Source organism: Phyllostomus discolor, chromosome 2, assembly GCF_004126475.2.
Source record: "Phyllostomus discolor isolate MPI-MPIP mPhyDis1 chromosome 2, mPhyDis1.pri.v3, whole genome shotgun sequence".
Taxonomy (NCBI): domain Eukaryota; kingdom Metazoa; phylum Chordata; class Mammalia; order Chiroptera; family Phyllostomidae; genus Phyllostomus; species Phyllostomus discolor.
The window spans coordinates 115,714,021-115,731,175 of record NC_040904.2 but is presented as its reverse complement, the minus strand read 5'-3'; the positions used below and the strand labels follow the sequence as shown (position 1 = coordinate 115,731,175).

The following is a 17,155-nucleotide window of genomic DNA, read 5'->3' as shown; positions in this document are numbered from 1 at the left end:
ATCAATAACACTACAGTGGTGACTTTAGTGGAGGCCAAACTGAGATGATGGCTGGCTAGGGCACATTTGCTCTTTAGCGAGTATTTACAAGCCTCTAATATTTCACTCACACATGGATTATGTTACCTACCATTTCCTTAGAGAAACTGTTTGGTCACTCTTACTTTATTTAGGAAATTATTTAGTTTGAGTTTTTTTGGGGTGGGTTAATAATAAGATGCCATGATAAAGATGAAATAAAAATACTGTACCTGGTGAAATCAGACCCTGAGATTTTTATTGCTTTTGCTACAATAGACTTACACAATTTGAATTTTCTTAAACTTTAGAAGGATTTCAGAAGCTGACTTCTAATATAATTATTCATATATTCCAAAGCCTGATGGCATGACTTTTTTAAAAAGTATTTTATTTATTTATTTTTAGAGAGAAGGGAAGGGAGGAAGAGACAGAGGGAGAGAAACATATATTGGTTGCCTATTGTATGTGCCCCAAACAGGGACTGAACCTGCAACACAGGCATGTGCCCTGAGTGGGATTTGAACCCACAACCTTTCACTTTGTGGGATACCCAACCAACTGAGCCACACCAGTCAGGGCTAACCAGTAACCTCAGTGGAAGCTTATATGAGAAAAAACATGATAAAATATCATTATTTTTACCTTACTATATGTGAGTAAAATAATGACATCATAGTAAGAGTTCTGTTTATAGAGTAAAATTATACCCAAAAGGCATGTGTACCATATGTACTGCTGCAGTAGTCACATACATATTTTCAGGAAGATGGGCATTTTTATTAAGAAAATTAAGAAATTTTTAAAAATGAAAATAACTGAGTATTTATTACAGACAAACTGGAGCAAATAGCCAACAAAATTTTTCATTGTTTCTGAACCAAGGTGAGACTGAAAACAACGGTGTGGGAAGAGATGATATAGAGGTTTGATCTAGATAATAGATATACTTGTGATACATAGGTAACTCTTCTAAACTTGTTTTGACCAAATGTAAAAAAGAAATGATACCAAAGTACATGTGATACATAATAGAACTTACTGATGGGTTTTTGCTCAATCCCACCTCCTGGCCACACAGTGAAAGAACATGCACCAACTTCTCCTTTGTCCTCTTCTGGAAGAGAAACACACAGGTGGGTTTGTAATTGTGGCATTTATGACAAGATCTGCTCTTAAACACAGGGCTATCATGCTGGGAATGTGACCCATGAGGGCTGAGATGTAAAATACATACAGACTTGGTATGAAAAAAGAATGTAGAAAATCTCATGAATAATTATGAAACATTGATTACATGTTGAAATAATGTTTTAAAATATTTCAGTTAAGTAAAATATGTTATTAAGTTACTTTTACCTGTTTCTTTTAATGTTTAAAAAATGACTATAAGAAAATTTAAAATGTGGGTCACATTCTGTTTCTATGGTACAGTTGCTGATCTAAGGTTTCCCAAGGTGGGGGTCAAGGCCTGAAAATCATCCTCAGGATTCTTCAGTAGATATTCACTCCTTCCCTTGATAATCTTTTCTTGTAGGCTACAACCTTCATCATTAGCAAGGCTTTCCTTACACCGAAATTATATCTAGTTTGTTACAACACAAACCTACTTTCCTTAAAGGGAAGACTACCTTGTGCAGAATTAAAACAAACAAACAAACAAACAAACAATAACTAAATTAGGAGACTTCTGGCCAAGATGGAGGCATAGGTAGATACACTGTCTCCTTGCACAACCGAAAGAAGGACAACAACAAATTTAAGGGCAAAGAACAACCAGAACTGCCAGGAAACTGAACTGTATGGAAGTCTGACAACCAAGGAGTTAAAGAAGAAACATTCATTCAGACTGGTAGGAGGGCTGGAGATGGGCAGCAGGGTGGAGAGGATGAGCAGGAAGGCAGTGGCTGGTAAACCTGCAGTCCCACACTCACATGGGGATAAACTGGGAGGAACAACTAGGGAGTGAGACAGACTGCACAAGCCAGGGTTCCAGCATGGGGAAATAAAGCCTCAAAGCCTCTGGCTGTAAAAACCAGTGGGAATTGCAGTGGCAGGAGAGCCCCTCAGCCTCTCAGGAGAGTTTGTTGGAGAGACCCACAGGGTCCTAGAATGTACACAGGCCCACACACCCATGAATAAGCACCAGAGGGGCCTAATATGATTGTGGGTAGTGGGGGAAAGTGACTGAAAGCCAGTTGAGAGCTGAGTAAAGGACATTGTTCCCTTTCAGACCCCTCCCCACATATAGCGCCACAACACAGCAACCTGGGTTGCCTTGCCCTTGTGAATACCTAAGGCTCCGCCCTATAGAATATAACAGGTGGGTGAGACAAAAAAATATGGCCCAAATAAAAGAACAGATCAAGGCTCCAGAAACAGAACTAAGCAATGAAGAGACAGCCAACCTATCAGATGCGGAGTTCAAAACACTGGTAATCTAGATCCTCACAGAAATGGTTGAGTATGGTCACAAAATAGAGGAAGAAGTGAAGGCTATGCAAGTAAAATAAAGAAAAATACACAAGAAACCAATAGTGAAGGGGAGGAAACTGGGACTCAAATCAATGATTTGTAGCAGAAGGAAGAAAGAAGCATTCAAACAGAAAAGAATGAAGAAACAAGAATTCAAAAAAGTGAGGAGAGGCTTAGGAACTCCCAGAACAACTTTAAATGTTCCAACATCTGAATCATAGGAATGCCAGAAGGAGAAGAGAGAAAAAAAGCAAGACATTGAAAACTTACTAGAACAAATAATGAAAGAACTTCCCAATCTGGCAAAGGAAATAGACTTCCAGGAAGTCCAGGAAGCCCAGAGAGTCCCAAAGGAGTAGAACTCAAGGAAGCACACACTAAGGCACATCATAATTAAGTTACACAAGATTAAAGATAAGGAGAGAACCTTAAAAACAGCAAGAGAAAAGGAGACAGTTACCTACAAAGGAGTGCCCATAAGACTGTCAGCTGATTTCTCAAAACAAACCTTACAGGCAAGAAGGGGCTGGAAAGAAGTGTTCCAAGTCATGAAAGGCAAGGACCTACATCCAAGATTACTCTACCCAGCAAAGCTCTCATTTAGAATGGAAGGGCAGATAAAGTGCTTCCCAGAGAAGGTCAAGTTGAAGGAGTTCATCATCACCAAGCCCTTATTATATGAAATGTTAAAGGGACTTATCTAAGAAAAAGATTATCAAAACTATGAACAGTAAAATGACAACAAACTCACAATTATCAACAACTGAACCTAAAAACATGAAAAACCAAAACAAACCAAGTAAACAACTAGAACAAGACTAGAAGCACAGAAATGGAGACCACATGGAGTGTTATCAGAGGGGAGGGAAAGTGGGGAGAATGGGGGAAAACATACAGGGAATAAGAAGCATAAATGGCAAGTACAAAATCGACAGGGGGAGGTTAGGAATAGTATGGGAAATGGAGAAGCCAAAGGACTTGTATCTATGACCCAAGGACATGAAATAAGGTGGGGTGGGGGTGGGAATTCTGGTGGGAAGTGGGGTGCAGGGTGGAGGGGAATAAAGGGGAGAAAAAAATGGGACAACTTTAATAACATAATAAAATATATTAAAAAAAGAAAATATTAAAATGAGAATCATATGACCAAGGCCCCCCAAAAATGTGTCTCTGGGTTGGTAGTATTTGAAGAGAAATTACATTGTTTTCTTTGTCCTTAATTTATATTTTTAATTAAAAATAATTATGCATGCAAAAAATTTTTTTGCAAGCTATATTCAATCTTTTTCAATCTATTCTTCCTAAAGTTAAATAGATTCAACTCCTTTTGGATTTCTCCATAAACCTTGTATTTCAGTGCCTTAAACAGGCAAATTCTTCTGTGAGACTTCACATTTTCCAGTGACATAGATCAACAAGGTCTCAGGAATAAATGGTGGTTTGAGAATAAAAAGAGCCTTAAAGATGTTTATGTACTTCAAATTGCTCTTAAAACAATCTTCCTAAACTCTTTAGAAGGATCTTTCCCTTTTTAATCTGATTTAATTTATGTGGCAACTTCTAGGAGGCCAATGTCTCTCACAGACATGTATTCATGAAACTCAGTTAACTTCATCCTTCTGTCCAAATTATAGAAGAGATACGCAGTACAGTCTCTTCTCAGTGTTGAAGAATGTTGAAGGAAGGCAAGAGATTTGTAACTTCTTTCCCTAAGTTTTAGTGAGCCTTTGATAATTCTGGGAAGGAATCAACAGAGAGGAACTTGGAATGGGACTGCACATCATTCTTTGCCAAATCCCCAGTGAAGCACAGTTGACTCCCCATGCAGCAACTCTGTGAACAGTCGCTGAGGACCTGCTGTGTTCAGCAGGCGCCTGGGTATGGTCCATTTCTCTGATCTTTGGGAGTGAAGGTGAGTCCTACTGGGCACACTAAGTGTTTTTCCTGCCTGGCACCCACTTCTTTTTATCTTGAGAACAGTTTCTCTACCAGTAAAAGGGGCCCTGCCTCCCTCACACAAGAATCAAGTCCTTTTTCTAGAATTGCTATGTATGTGGTGAGGGAAGGCCTCTGTCTTAAAGTCATCAGAGACGAAAACCATGGAAATCTAAGAAGAGTCTGCCTGAAAATGGCGCCAACAGAGAGGAAAGTAGGGCCAAGCCTGGGAAGGGCATGTGTGGACAGTGAGAAGGGGAGACAGTCTAGGGATCCAGTTCCTGAGTTGGTGTACTAGAATCCAGCTGCACTTGAAGCTAAGACAGATACGTTAATAAATTCCTTTTCTACTTAAGGTACTTTTTCACTGGGCTTCTGTCACATATTACCATAAGAGCCCTATGAAGCAAGGTTTTACTTAACTGTACAATGACATCAGTACAAAGGTATAGGTACCCACAGTGATACCCTTAGGCTGTGCTAACAGAGACCTGACAGCTAGCTGGTCTGCTCTGTGTGACAGACTGCATGGGGACCATGAGTGGAGGACATGCTCAGAAGATAGTGGCCGGAATTTCACTGGATTGCAGTCCATCATAGAGAACTGGTGGAGAGAGCCAAGGCTTTGTTACATGGAAAAGAGAGGACTCATTTGGGTGAGTGGCAGAGGGGGCCGGGCTTCTTTAAATGTTGGACCACCTTGTGAAAGAGATCAGATTTCACTTTCTAAACCATTGAGTCAAAGCAACAAAGTACCAGACTCCAGCTCCATGTCGGGAGCTGTTCAGACTGAAAATGGGTTCCCCTGGAAATCTGGAGATCCTCACCACTGGTGTCCATGCCCAGACAGGCAAGTTTGGGATGGTGAGTGGCCCCTATCACACGGGCCATTGGCTCAGTTGGTCCCCAAGCTCTCCTCTAATCCTGTAAGTCCAGGATTCTGTACCTGAGAATACTGGGGCCTCTTCCAGCTTACAGGAACAAGGACATTGGAGTTGGAGCCTGACGAGGTGGAGGACGTGCTCCGGGTGACAGCCACAGCCCTGGACTTCCCGTCACGGCCAGAAGAGTTCTGCAGTTCATCATATCGCCTCCCAATGATTGGCGTCTTAGAAAGAACACAAAGCACACACTCTTCTATCACTTTAAAATGTCTCTAGTGTGCGGAATTCCTCTACCCAGCAGCAACCAAGAACTGCTTATTTGATTAAAAATTAGAATAGAGAAGTTCAATGTTACAAGTAGGTTCATTTTCCTGGGGTTCAAATACACATTCTGAGTCATTTTGCGTCTTCAACATTTTCCCACTCTCTGTAGTAGCTGAAAACAAATACAATTACTTGTTCTTAAACATTCTTTAGAATCCACTGATGAAAATTAGAAGCAGAACATTCAGGGAAACAAAGAGTCAGTTGTCAGGTATTTAAGCTTGAAATAATTTCTTGTAGTCAAAACAAGAGATCAAAAGTCCTTCCCTTCTTCCCAACCTTTATACCCTCTCAGTTACTTAAAAATTTATTTAAGTTATTTACACCTTTTCAATTTGTAAATGACTAAGGTCAGGGCCAGGTATTTGGACAAAGCTTCAGAAATTTCATTTCCTCAGAGTCCCAGATTTTGGTGGCTAAATGGGCAGCAGCTCCCACATTAGTGCAAGGAGGTGTCCTGTACACAGACCAGCTTGAGGGTGTACACCTGGGGCTGGCAGAGCCCAACAGGTGATTCTACACTTGGCTGTCAAGGTTCGTCATTCTGGAATGGCCAGGTCTCTTGGGTCTGCAGCTGACTGGCTGCATGTTTTTTGTACCTCTTTGGAACAGAATAAACTTAAGTCAAAAAATAAAATACTTTTCCCTCCTAGCTATGTGAAAAATGTTAAAAACTGAAAAGTATTGACTCAATACCTTATTATGATATACAAACTGAACAGAGATGAAGGTATCACCATGGCAGCAATGTAGTGTATCATGCTGACCACTGAAATGATAAAAGGTCAGTGAGAGCACTGTGTGAGAAAACCCAACCTGGACACGACCTGCTTCATAGAGTAAGTTCTGGTTGTTTCCTTCAGAGAGTTTATTTATTCAGCAGGGTCGAAGAATGCTTATGTACCTACCATGAACCAGACCATAGTTACAAAATGGACAGAGCATAGTTCCTCTTTGGGGGGCTATGGGTCATGGGGTAAGAAACACAGGAAAGCAGAGTATTTCTACATCTTAGATTAAATTGGCTAAGTACAGGCCTTTCAATGTTTGCTCCTGAACCGGCAGGTAAATCTGATTACTTTCTGCCCTCTCTTTTCTCCCTGACTCCTTAGCTTGGTTCACTGGTGCCCTCCTCCCACCACACAGTCCCCTTTCCACAAAGCAACACTTTAGATAATTTTGTAGTTTAAAAAGTAGTGTGGCTCGGGGAAGCAGCTATAAAGGTGAATTGTCTTCCTGCAGATCTCAGTCATTGGCTGGTCTGGCTGCAGTTCAGGGAACACGTTCGTCCATAAAGAGACAGGATACACCAGTCTCCAGAAAAGAATGAGTGAGGGTCATAGTTTAAAAAGCTGAAGAACATTCCATTTTAGTTATCTCTTTACAAATCATTTTTTATATAATCAAGGCTAGCTTCTATTTTTCAAAGCTGCAAATTGAGAGCCCCAGTGAATAGGCCTCCTTAATTTGAAAAACAATGATGCAGAACACTCAATGTGTTCTTAAAAAGCAAGCTAATTCAGGTCTTAGAAGTAAGTCTTCATTGGTAATAAACATACAGCTAGGATTTCTCGCTCAAGGCAGCTACTTGTAATCTTTTCACTATATATTCATTCTAAGTATACAGAAACAGTTAACATGCCTCTGAAATGTCGAAGTGGAAGTCCAGGGTTTTCCCAGGCAATTCCTTAGAAGCACTGGTCCACACTCGATGTATTTCTATCTTTGACAGGTCACTGTGCTGGTAGGATGGCAAAACGAGGCTGGCCGACCGAGAAACTACCAGCTTCAAGATATTCAAAGCTTCTCTCCAGTGAACACTCTGAGAGAAACAAAGAGTCCAATGGTTAATAATAATCTAATTTTTAAAATATTATAATGCTAGCTACTGAAATGTCTCATGATCAGTCAGAAGTTACTGCTTTAAAACAGTGCAGGAAATTTCATGACACATAAAAGGCAAATGACATAAAAAACAATTTATATATAGGATGACCTATATTTAAGGAACAAGCAAATAAAAAAAGGCCAATTTTGTCCATATTCAAATAAATAGATTTTAAAATAAGGTTATCAGTTTTGCTAATGAAGTGCCTCTTTAATTTGAAAAACAAAAAGCAAAAATCAAACAAACCCTGTCCCAGAGAATCCTTAATGCATTTATGCTACTGCACCAGGTCTCTGCCCTCAGCCCTCTTGTCTTTCCACTCATCATATTCCTTATGACCTAACCCAGGAATCTGGGAGTTATTCTTTATTCCTTTCTGTCTCTCTCTCCTGATAATGTGATCCTTCCTTGCCATTCCTGCTGGCACTGGTTCAGTTAAATCCTCTCCAGGCACCACCTGGTTTATTTCAATGAATTCTTAAGTGGTGTCCTGACTGGCAGTCTCTACTTAAGTCTATCACACACTAGCTACAGTGGCCTTCCTTCCTTCCTTCCTTCCTTCCTTCCTTCCTTCCTTCCTTCCTTCCTTCCTTCCTTCCTTCCTTCCTTCCCTCCCTTTCTCCTTCTTCTTCTCCTCCTCCTCCTCCTTCTTCTTTATTGTTATTCTATTACAGTTATTGCAATTTCCCCCCTGTTCCTCTCCTCTACCCCGCTCACCCCCCTGCTCCCACAGTGAGTTCCCACCCTATTGTCCATGTCTATGGGTCCTTTATACATATTTCTTGACTAGTTCCTTCCCCTTCTTTCCCCCCATTATCCCCCTCCCTCCTCCCCTCTGGTCACTGTCAGTCTGTTCCCTGTTTTCATGCCTCTGGTTCTATTTTGCTCCTTTGTTCTGTTTATAGGTTCCACTTATAGGTGAGATCATATGGTATTTGTCTTTCACTGTCTAGCTTATTTCACTTAGCAAAATATACTCCAGTGCCATCCATGTGATCAGACAAGAAAAAGAAATAAAAGGCATCCAAATTGGAAAGGAGGAAGTAAAACTGTCATTGTTTGTAGATGACATGATAGTGTACACAGAAAATCCTATAGGTTCCATCAAAAAACCACTTGACCTAATAAGTTTTGTCAAAACAGTAGGATACAAAGTCAATATTCAGAAATCAAAGGCATTTTTGTACACCAACAATGAAATATCAGAAACAGAAACTAGGGGGAAAATCCCATTTACTATAGCAAGAAGAAAAATAAATTACCTAAAATAAACTTAACCAAGGAAGTAAAAGACCTATACTTGGAAAACTATAGAACATTGAAGAAAGAAATTAAGGAACACAAAAATAAATGGAAGCATATACCATGTTCATGGACTGGAAGAATTAATATCATTAAAATGTCCACACCATCCAAAGCAATCTATAGATTCAGTGCAATCCCTATTACAATACCAATGACAGCCCTGGTTGGGGTGGCTCAGTGAATTGAGCACTGGCCTGTGAGCCCAAGGATCACTGGTTCAATTCACAATCAGGGCACATGCCTGAGTTGCAAGCCAGGTCCCCTATAGGGGGCGTGCAAGAGGCAACCACACATTGATGCTTTTTTCCCTTTCTTCCTCCCTCCCTTCTCCTTTGTCTAAAAATAAATAAATAAAATATTTAAAGAAAAATAAAATACCAATGACAAATTTCACAGATTTAGAACACATATTTCAAAAATTTATATGGAAACATAAATGACCCCGAATAGCCTCAGCAATTTTGAGAAAGAACAACAAAATAGGGGGGATCACAGTACCTAATATCAAACTATATTACAAGGCCACTGTAATCAAAGCAGTCTGGTACTGGCAAGAGCAGACACATAGATCAATGGAAGAGAACAGGAAGTCCAGAAATAAATCCAAGTCTCTACGGTCAATTAATATTTGACAAAGGGTGCAGCAGCATAAAATGGAAGGAGTAAAGATAGCCTCTTCAATAAATGGTGTTGGGACAACTGGACTGGCACATACAGTGGTCTTTCTAGAACTCTTCAGGCCATGTCACTTCCCTGCCTACACTCCTTCAAGGCCTCCCTCTGTTGGACAGGATGGAGCCTACAGGGGTGATCTTCCCCAAGCTATCCCTGGAGTTCCCCAAACTAGGCCCCCTTAGCCTCTGTGCCTTTCTTTACTCAGGATATTTCCTCATTCTGGAATGCCCTTCCTCTCCTTATAGGCTTGTCAAATGCCTACTCTTCCCATAAGACTCACTTTGCTTTACCTTCTTTGTCTCCCTGACAACCCCCAGGCTGACTGTGTGAGGTCCTTCTCCCACAAAAAATATTGAACATACATAAACTGATTTGGTAAAAGCTATTATTATTATTTGCCTAAGTTTTGGGATATAAACACATGATATAAAACATATTTCTTTTGTTGTTCAATTTGCACAAGAGAGGTCATAGTTTAAATGTGAAATGAGCTACCATTTAAGATGTCTAGTACCAGATATGGCCCATGGGCTTAGGATACAATATATAGCCCAATAAAGCTGTGAAATGGGGCAGATGATTGGTAGGAAGATGTGAACTGACCTGCTGTCACCCATGAGTGCTAGGAAGTAAGAAAGTATCATCTAATGCCTACTATATCATACAACTATTATTGGAACAATGCCACCTGAAAAATGAAAAAAAAAAAAAAGCTTGGAAATCACTTTTAAGCATTAAATAATATTAACAAGTAATAAGACTGGTGAAGTGATGATAGAAAGAAATGTTTAAAATTACACTGAATGGCTTTGTCAATGAGTTTAACCAGAGAAAACCTAGAATTTGCTCTTGAACTCTCCAGAAGCAAAAAACAAACAAACAAAAAAGAACCTGATGAGAGGTAGCAAGAAGGATGTCTATACTCCTGGGCTTGGCCCTTCCCCCGTCACCCCATGGTGACTCCACACTGCTCCCCATAGCCTGGGGCCATCACAGCTAGAGTCTACAATCATGTGTTTCATATTAACTGCCAGGTGCTAGAAACTTGTTCTGGCTGTTTGATCTCTTAGTATTTCTTTTTAAAAAGGTTTTGTTTCTTTCCTCCCCCCCCACTCCCTCATAGTCTCAGGTAAGGCTTTGAAGAATCAATTTGCAGGTGCTTATTGACATTCAGCAAGTGTCCTGCTTGGAAGGGTGCCCACATAAGGAAACAGCCACTGGCTCTGGAACCAGGTAGACCTGGGTTCAAATACCAGCTCCACCATTTACTGACTGAGATCTTAGGGCCAGATTCTTTTTTTTTTTAATTTTATTTTTTTAATCACAGTTTATATTCAATACCATTCTGTATCAGTTTCAGATGTGCAGCAAAGTGGCCAGAAAACCATGAACTCTACAAAGTGGTCCCCCTGCTGCCCGAAGCACCCATCTGGCCCCATACTGTTATCTTGACACCACTGACTATATTACCCATGCTACAAACCTCTTCCCTGTGACTATTCTGTAACTAACAATTTGCACTTCTTAATCCTTTCACTATTTTAACCTAGCCCCCAACCTCTCTCCTTTCTGACAGCAGTCAGTCTGTTCTCTGTATCTCTGAGTCTGTTTCTATTTTGTTTATTTTGATCATTAGATTCCACGTATAAGTGAAATCATATGGTACTTGTTTTTCTTTGACTGGCTTATTTTACTTAGCACAGGGCTCTCTAGGTCTGTCCATGCTCACAAAGGGTGAGATTTCCTTCTTTTTTATGGCCAAGTAAGTATTCCATTGTGTAATGTGCCACAGTTTTTTTATCTGCTCATCTACCGATGGGCACTTGGGTTGCCTCCAAATCTTGACTATTGTAAATAACACTGCAATGAACACAGAGGTGCATGTGTTCTTTTGAATTAATGTTTTGTGTTTCCTTGTATATATTATCAGAAATGGAATCACTTGTTCACAAGGCAATTTCACTTTTAATTTTTGAGGAACCTCCATACTGTTTTCCACAATGGCTGCACAATCTACATCTCCACCAACAACACACGAGGTTTCCCTTTTCTCCAACATCCTCACCAACACTTGTTTGCTGATTGATTGATGATAGTCATTCTGTTGACAGGTGTGAGGAGTTATCTCATTGTTGGTTTTATTTTGCATGTCTCTGATGATTAGTGATGTTGAGCACCTTTTCATCTGTCAATTGGTCATACGTATATATTCCTTGGAGAAATGTCTATTCAGGCCCTTTCCTTATTTTTTAACTGGATTATTTGTTTTTCTGCTGTTGTCTGAGTTCTTTATAAATTTTGGATGTTGAGCCCTTACCAGATGTATCATTGGCGAATATGTTATCCTATTCAGTAGGTTGTCTTTTCTTCTTATTGATGGTTTCCTTTCATTTGCTAAAACTTTTCAGTTTGATGTAGTCCCTCTTGTTTATTTTTTCTTTTGTTTCCCTTGCCCCAGGAGATATGTCAGAAAAAATATTGCTACTACCTATGTTTTCTTTTAGGATTTTTATGTTTTCAAGCCTTAACATTTAAGTCATTAATCCATTTTGAGTTTAATCTTGTGTATGGTGTAACAAGGTGGTTTTAAATTTTTTATAAAAGACTGTTTATTATAGAAATATTCAAATATACACAAAACAGAAAAAGTAGTAAAATGAATCCCTATGTGCATCTTGATTTTTTTTATCCCACCATTTTCTTTGGTTTGTTTGTTGGAATATTTTCAGGTGCATTTATACAAGTTACTTAACCTTATTTCCCTCAACTTTGCTTGTTGAAACACCTGGTCTAGATCAAGGGACATGCAAATTCCTTCTCCCTTTTCCTTCTTTGGAATGGGAAACTACAAATAAGACCCTGGCCCTGCCCTCCCAGACAGGTGTGTGCTTTTAATATCCAACCTGTAAGCCCCAAGAGGCATAACTTGAAGAAACACATCAGGGTCTGGTCCTGTCTGTCTTTTCTGGTCCTGTCTGTCTTCTTCTACTTCTCTATGGTCAGCTACCATTCTTGATTGCCTCAGTGTGTTAGAATATCAATGAATATTCAAATGCATGGTCAAGCACAAGCTACATGTGAGAACCTGGTCTTTTTGTAATGACTCCCTGGTTTCTAAGTGTAGTTATTTAAACACTCACTTGCACATATTTCTCGATGGTCTTCAGAACTTCCACGTTAAACTGCTTTACAGGAACAACCGAAAGGTCCATGTAGCTGAGCAAGCTGTAGATGACCTGGAGGAGGGGCTGCTGCATGCTCGGGAGGCCCTTCTCCAGCAGCTGTGGGGGCAAGGCACAGCCTGAGTCAGTGATGCCAGGGTTTCACACAGAAGCACCAACCTTTCCCAATACTTTTATGATTGCACAGTTCTTTAGAGGGGAATTAACTACTGAAGAAATGAAGATATTGTCAAAGGCCATGTAGGCAGGTCTGAAGATATAAACATAATATTCACACAATGGAATACAACAAAATAAACCTTGATGCTTTTCTCAAAAGAAAGCATCAAATACCACTAATTATTGAAAGTTAAAAATAAAAACAAAAGATACAACTTATCAGTTATGGAATTGGAAAGGATAAGACATTGATATTAGTCTTGGTGAGGATATATGATGGGAATTCTTACACATCAGTAGACAAGTAAATTGGATAATTTGGCATTTGAAATCAAGAGTACTGAAATGGTTTAAATCTTTTGAAATAGTAATTACACTTTTAGGAACATTTCTAGACCTAGAGATAAACATTGAGATTTATATATGAGGTTTCACCATGGCGTTACTTATAATGGTGAAAACAAAACATCCACACAGCACAAAACAAGAAAGCCTGTAAGCCATTCAAATGTGGACCACTAGGGAAACGGATATACAAGCTATGGTGAATTATATGATAAAATATCACATAGTCAATAGCATGACACTTTTAAAGATAGTGCACGATGTTAGATAACATTAAGTGGATGACAAAGTATATATTATAGAAATATACACCTGAAAACCTATATAATTTTATTAACCAATGTCACCGTAATAAAATCACAAAAAGAAAGAGGAAGTTTAGATAACTTCTCTGTAATAAGACACAAGCATTGATATCAATGTGTATGTCATATAGAAATAACTTTGGAAAAACCTCCAACAAATTGTTAATAGTGTTTCTCTATAAATAATGGAATTATTGGATACTTTTTAAATTGTTTTTTTAAACTTTCTCGTACCTTCCAAATTTTCTGTGTTGAACATACACTGCTTTTATAGTCAGAAAAATAATCAATGATATTTGCAAAATGAAAATCACAATGAGAAAATATGTGACAGTCATCATGATAAAAGGTTCAAACTGAAGAATTAATAGAAATAATTCAAATAAATGCTGAAATTCCATATCAAACATGGTCAAAAGAAATAACTTAGCAGTTAACATATGAAAAAATACACAACGATGCAAATCTAGTGTGTGGAAAAAGAACATATTTGCTAGAAATGAAATATATCAAGAGAATAATTTTAAAATACCAAAAATAATAAATAAATCGAATGATAAAATTTAGTGGGAGTAGGGGAAAACAAGACTATTTATACATTGTAATACTATAAATTCGGAAAATATCTGTGACGACTAGTTTCCCAAATGTGTAAAACTTTTAACATATCCACATATCCAGCACTTTACCTGGACAGTTACTTTGGGAATTACTACCAGAAGAAATTAACAAATAGGATGTGATGAAAAGTCTACATAAAAGAATCATTTGTAATAGAAAAAATTATGAACACAAGCAACAAAAGGAATACAGTTAAGCAAATGTGTTACATTAAACTCATAGAATTCCAGTTATTTAAAGTGATGTCATGTGAGCTGTGTCACACATAGAAGTACACACACAACCCTGGCTGTCATAGCTCAGTGGATTGAGCATGGGCTGCAAATCAAAGTGTTGCCAGTTCAATTCCCAGTCAGGGCACATGCCTGGGTTGCAGGCCAGGTCCCTAGTGGGGTCCACGTGAGAACCAACCACACATTGATATTTCTGTCTCTCTCTCCCTCCCTTCTCCTATCTAAAAAATTAAATCTAAAAAAAATATACACACACATTCAATTTTCAGTGAACAGGTTCAGTGGAAATACTGACCACAACTGTATAAAATTATTTGTATATGCATAACCAACACCTGTAAGAACAGGTGAGTACTAGAAATCGGAGTTATTGGGTTGGCCAAAAAGTCCATTTAGTTTTTTCTATAAAATAAAAGACCTTATTTTCACCAATAACTTCATTGACTTGGACATTTTGAGTATGTTAGCTACCTCCTGCTATTGGCTTCTACTGGGTAGAGGCCAGGGTGCTGCTAAACATCTTCCCATGCATAAGACAGCACCACAGCAAAAAATTATTTGGCCAAAATGTCAATAGTACCAAGAAACTTCACAAACCACTTCTGACATGTTCAATCAGTCACAGCACCTTCTCTACCCACTGCACAAATCTTTTCTTGTGTTTCAGCTGTGTTTTTACCTTTCTTGAAATAATAAAGCATAATACCCTGAGAATGCTGTGTATTTTCTTCCATCTTTAATAGTAAAATGGCTGTACAAAAACTCACCAATTTTGATATATTTTTTAAATGCATGCTGACTTGACAGCTGTCACAATACAATCGAACAAAATTGTTTCGAATGAAGTTAAAGACAACCAAGCACTACTAGAGCCATCATACAAAAAAGAACTAAATGAACATTTTGGCCAGTCCAATATTATGTATTATATAAGGTGGGTTGTTATGTTCGTAATAAAACATGTTGGTGGCAATTTGTGATAAGGGCTGAAGAACAAATTAGGTAATCCACTTTTACTTAATTTTCATTGTGGTAAATATTTAATATGACATTTACCATTTTAACTATTGTTAAGTGCACAATTTAGCAGCATTAAGTACATTCACACTGTTGTGCATCCATCACCACAATTTATATCCAGAATTTGTTCACCATCCCAAACTGAAACTATAAAACAGTAATTCTTTACTACCCCCTCCTCAGGCCCTGGTAACCACTCTTCTCCTTTCTGTCTCTATAAGTTTGCCTGTTCTACATACATCATGTAAGTGGAATCATATACTTGCCCTTTTGTGCCTGGCTTCTTTCACTGATCATAATGGTTTCAAGCTTCATCTATATTGTAGCATGTGTCGGTACTTTATTCCTTTTTAAATCTCAATAATATTCCTTTGTATGGATATACCACATCTCTTCATATGTCTGAAGCTTTTATCTATAGTAATCCAAACAAGTCTGCCTCCTTGCTGCTTCATGTGTCGCCTCTGTAAAAACAGGCGCCATCTGCCTTTGTAGGCAGGGCATTTACATTGGTTATCCTGTACTCCCATATGCTGAGGTGTGTGTGTGTAGGCAAGGTGTGAGCAAGATGATAATTAGAAGCAGCCAGGTGGCACTTATGAGAGGTTTTTTAAAGTGCCAGGGATGGGAGGATGAAGACAGCAAATAATCAGGGCTGTACAGGCCACATATTTGAGACCCATATCACAAATCAAAATTCTGCAGGATCAACCATAAATGTTGATGGATGGAATAAGTATACTCTTCTTGGCAGAGGCTTTCAGTCCTGCACAGCCTTTCAGAAAGTAATCGATTCTTTAACCTATCTGGACGCCAAATGAGAGACATAACAAAAAAATTAAAATGGACTGCTCTCACCACCAGACAAGACCCTGTCAGAGGTATGAATGCGTGTACCCTAAGGAGAAGCGGCACTGAAAATTCTAAACAGGTAGCTGTTCTCAGTCATTTGCCTCATGGAGTTCTTGAACTTGTGTACTAGGCTTGCTGGGGACTGGAGCTGCTAAACAAAGTACATGTTATCTCTTGTCCCACATGCTCATATTTCCAGCCCTAATGTACACTGAAGTCAGAGGAGAAACACATTTGTACAAGGAAAAAAAAGCATTCCACTTGTAAAAGCAAACATAAGGCATAAAGATAAAAAGTTATTTCAAAATGGATACTTTGTGCATTAGTTCAGAGAAAACAACCATCAAACATACCAAGCCACATAGAGACTTTAAGGTTTGAACACAGAGTAACTAGGATAACATTTTCTTGTTGCTGCCATGTGCTGACAGGTGTTCGTGAAGTAAAAAGAAGTTTGAGTGGTGGAGGCACCTATGCAGCGTTTCAAATGCTGGCTCTGCTGCCTTAAACTTAGGTCAGATTACTGAACCTGGCTGGGCCTCAGGTTCTTTGTTATAATAGTATCTATATCACTGCATGGTTGTGAGGATTTAGAATGATTCCAACATACATGGAATGTTACATATCATCTATGATGATATATTAAAATAATGAATGTGCAATACATGAAGTCTTACGATCAGTTCCATATAAATATTTCACCCAGGGAAACTATAATAGATTTTATCCTTAATTGAAAAACTTACCTCTGCCAGGTAGGTAACCATGTTCAAGGTGATGTCAGCATATGCTTCATGAAGGTACCGGCAGACCACACTGACCCAGGTGGCACAGTCCCTCGTGTAGCTATGTGTTTTATAAAGAGTCATGACATGTGCGAGGTTGGAAAGTTTGGGGTTCTTCTCTTCCAAACAAACCTTACAGGAGAGAAAAA

At 38.8% G+C, this 17,155-nt stretch overlaps 1 protein-coding gene across 8 annotated transcripts in view; it reads right to left on the bottom strand.

The window, feature by feature from the left end:
• FRY (FRY microtubule binding protein) overlaps positions 1–17,155 on the bottom strand; it is a 406,572-nt gene that overhangs the window by 84,896 nt on the left and 304,521 nt on the right. For 7 of the 8 annotated variants that reach the window (XM_036018387.1, XM_036018381.1, XM_036018384.1 and 4 more), the window contains exons 46-50: positions 16,968–17,138; positions 12,645–12,785; positions 7,279–7,458; positions 5,375–5,536; positions 1,061–1,135 (exon numbers count right to left, since the gene is read on the bottom strand). In XM_036018387.1, the coding sequence (XP_035874280.1) occupies positions 1,061–1,135; positions 5,375–5,536; positions 7,279–7,458; positions 12,645–12,785; positions 16,968–17,138 (729 nt within the window). The remainder of the gene's footprint in view (positions 1–1,060; positions 1,136–5,374; positions 5,537–7,278; positions 7,459–12,644; positions 12,786–16,967; positions 17,139–17,155) is intronic. The other variant, XM_036018382.1, reaches the window with a different exon arrangement.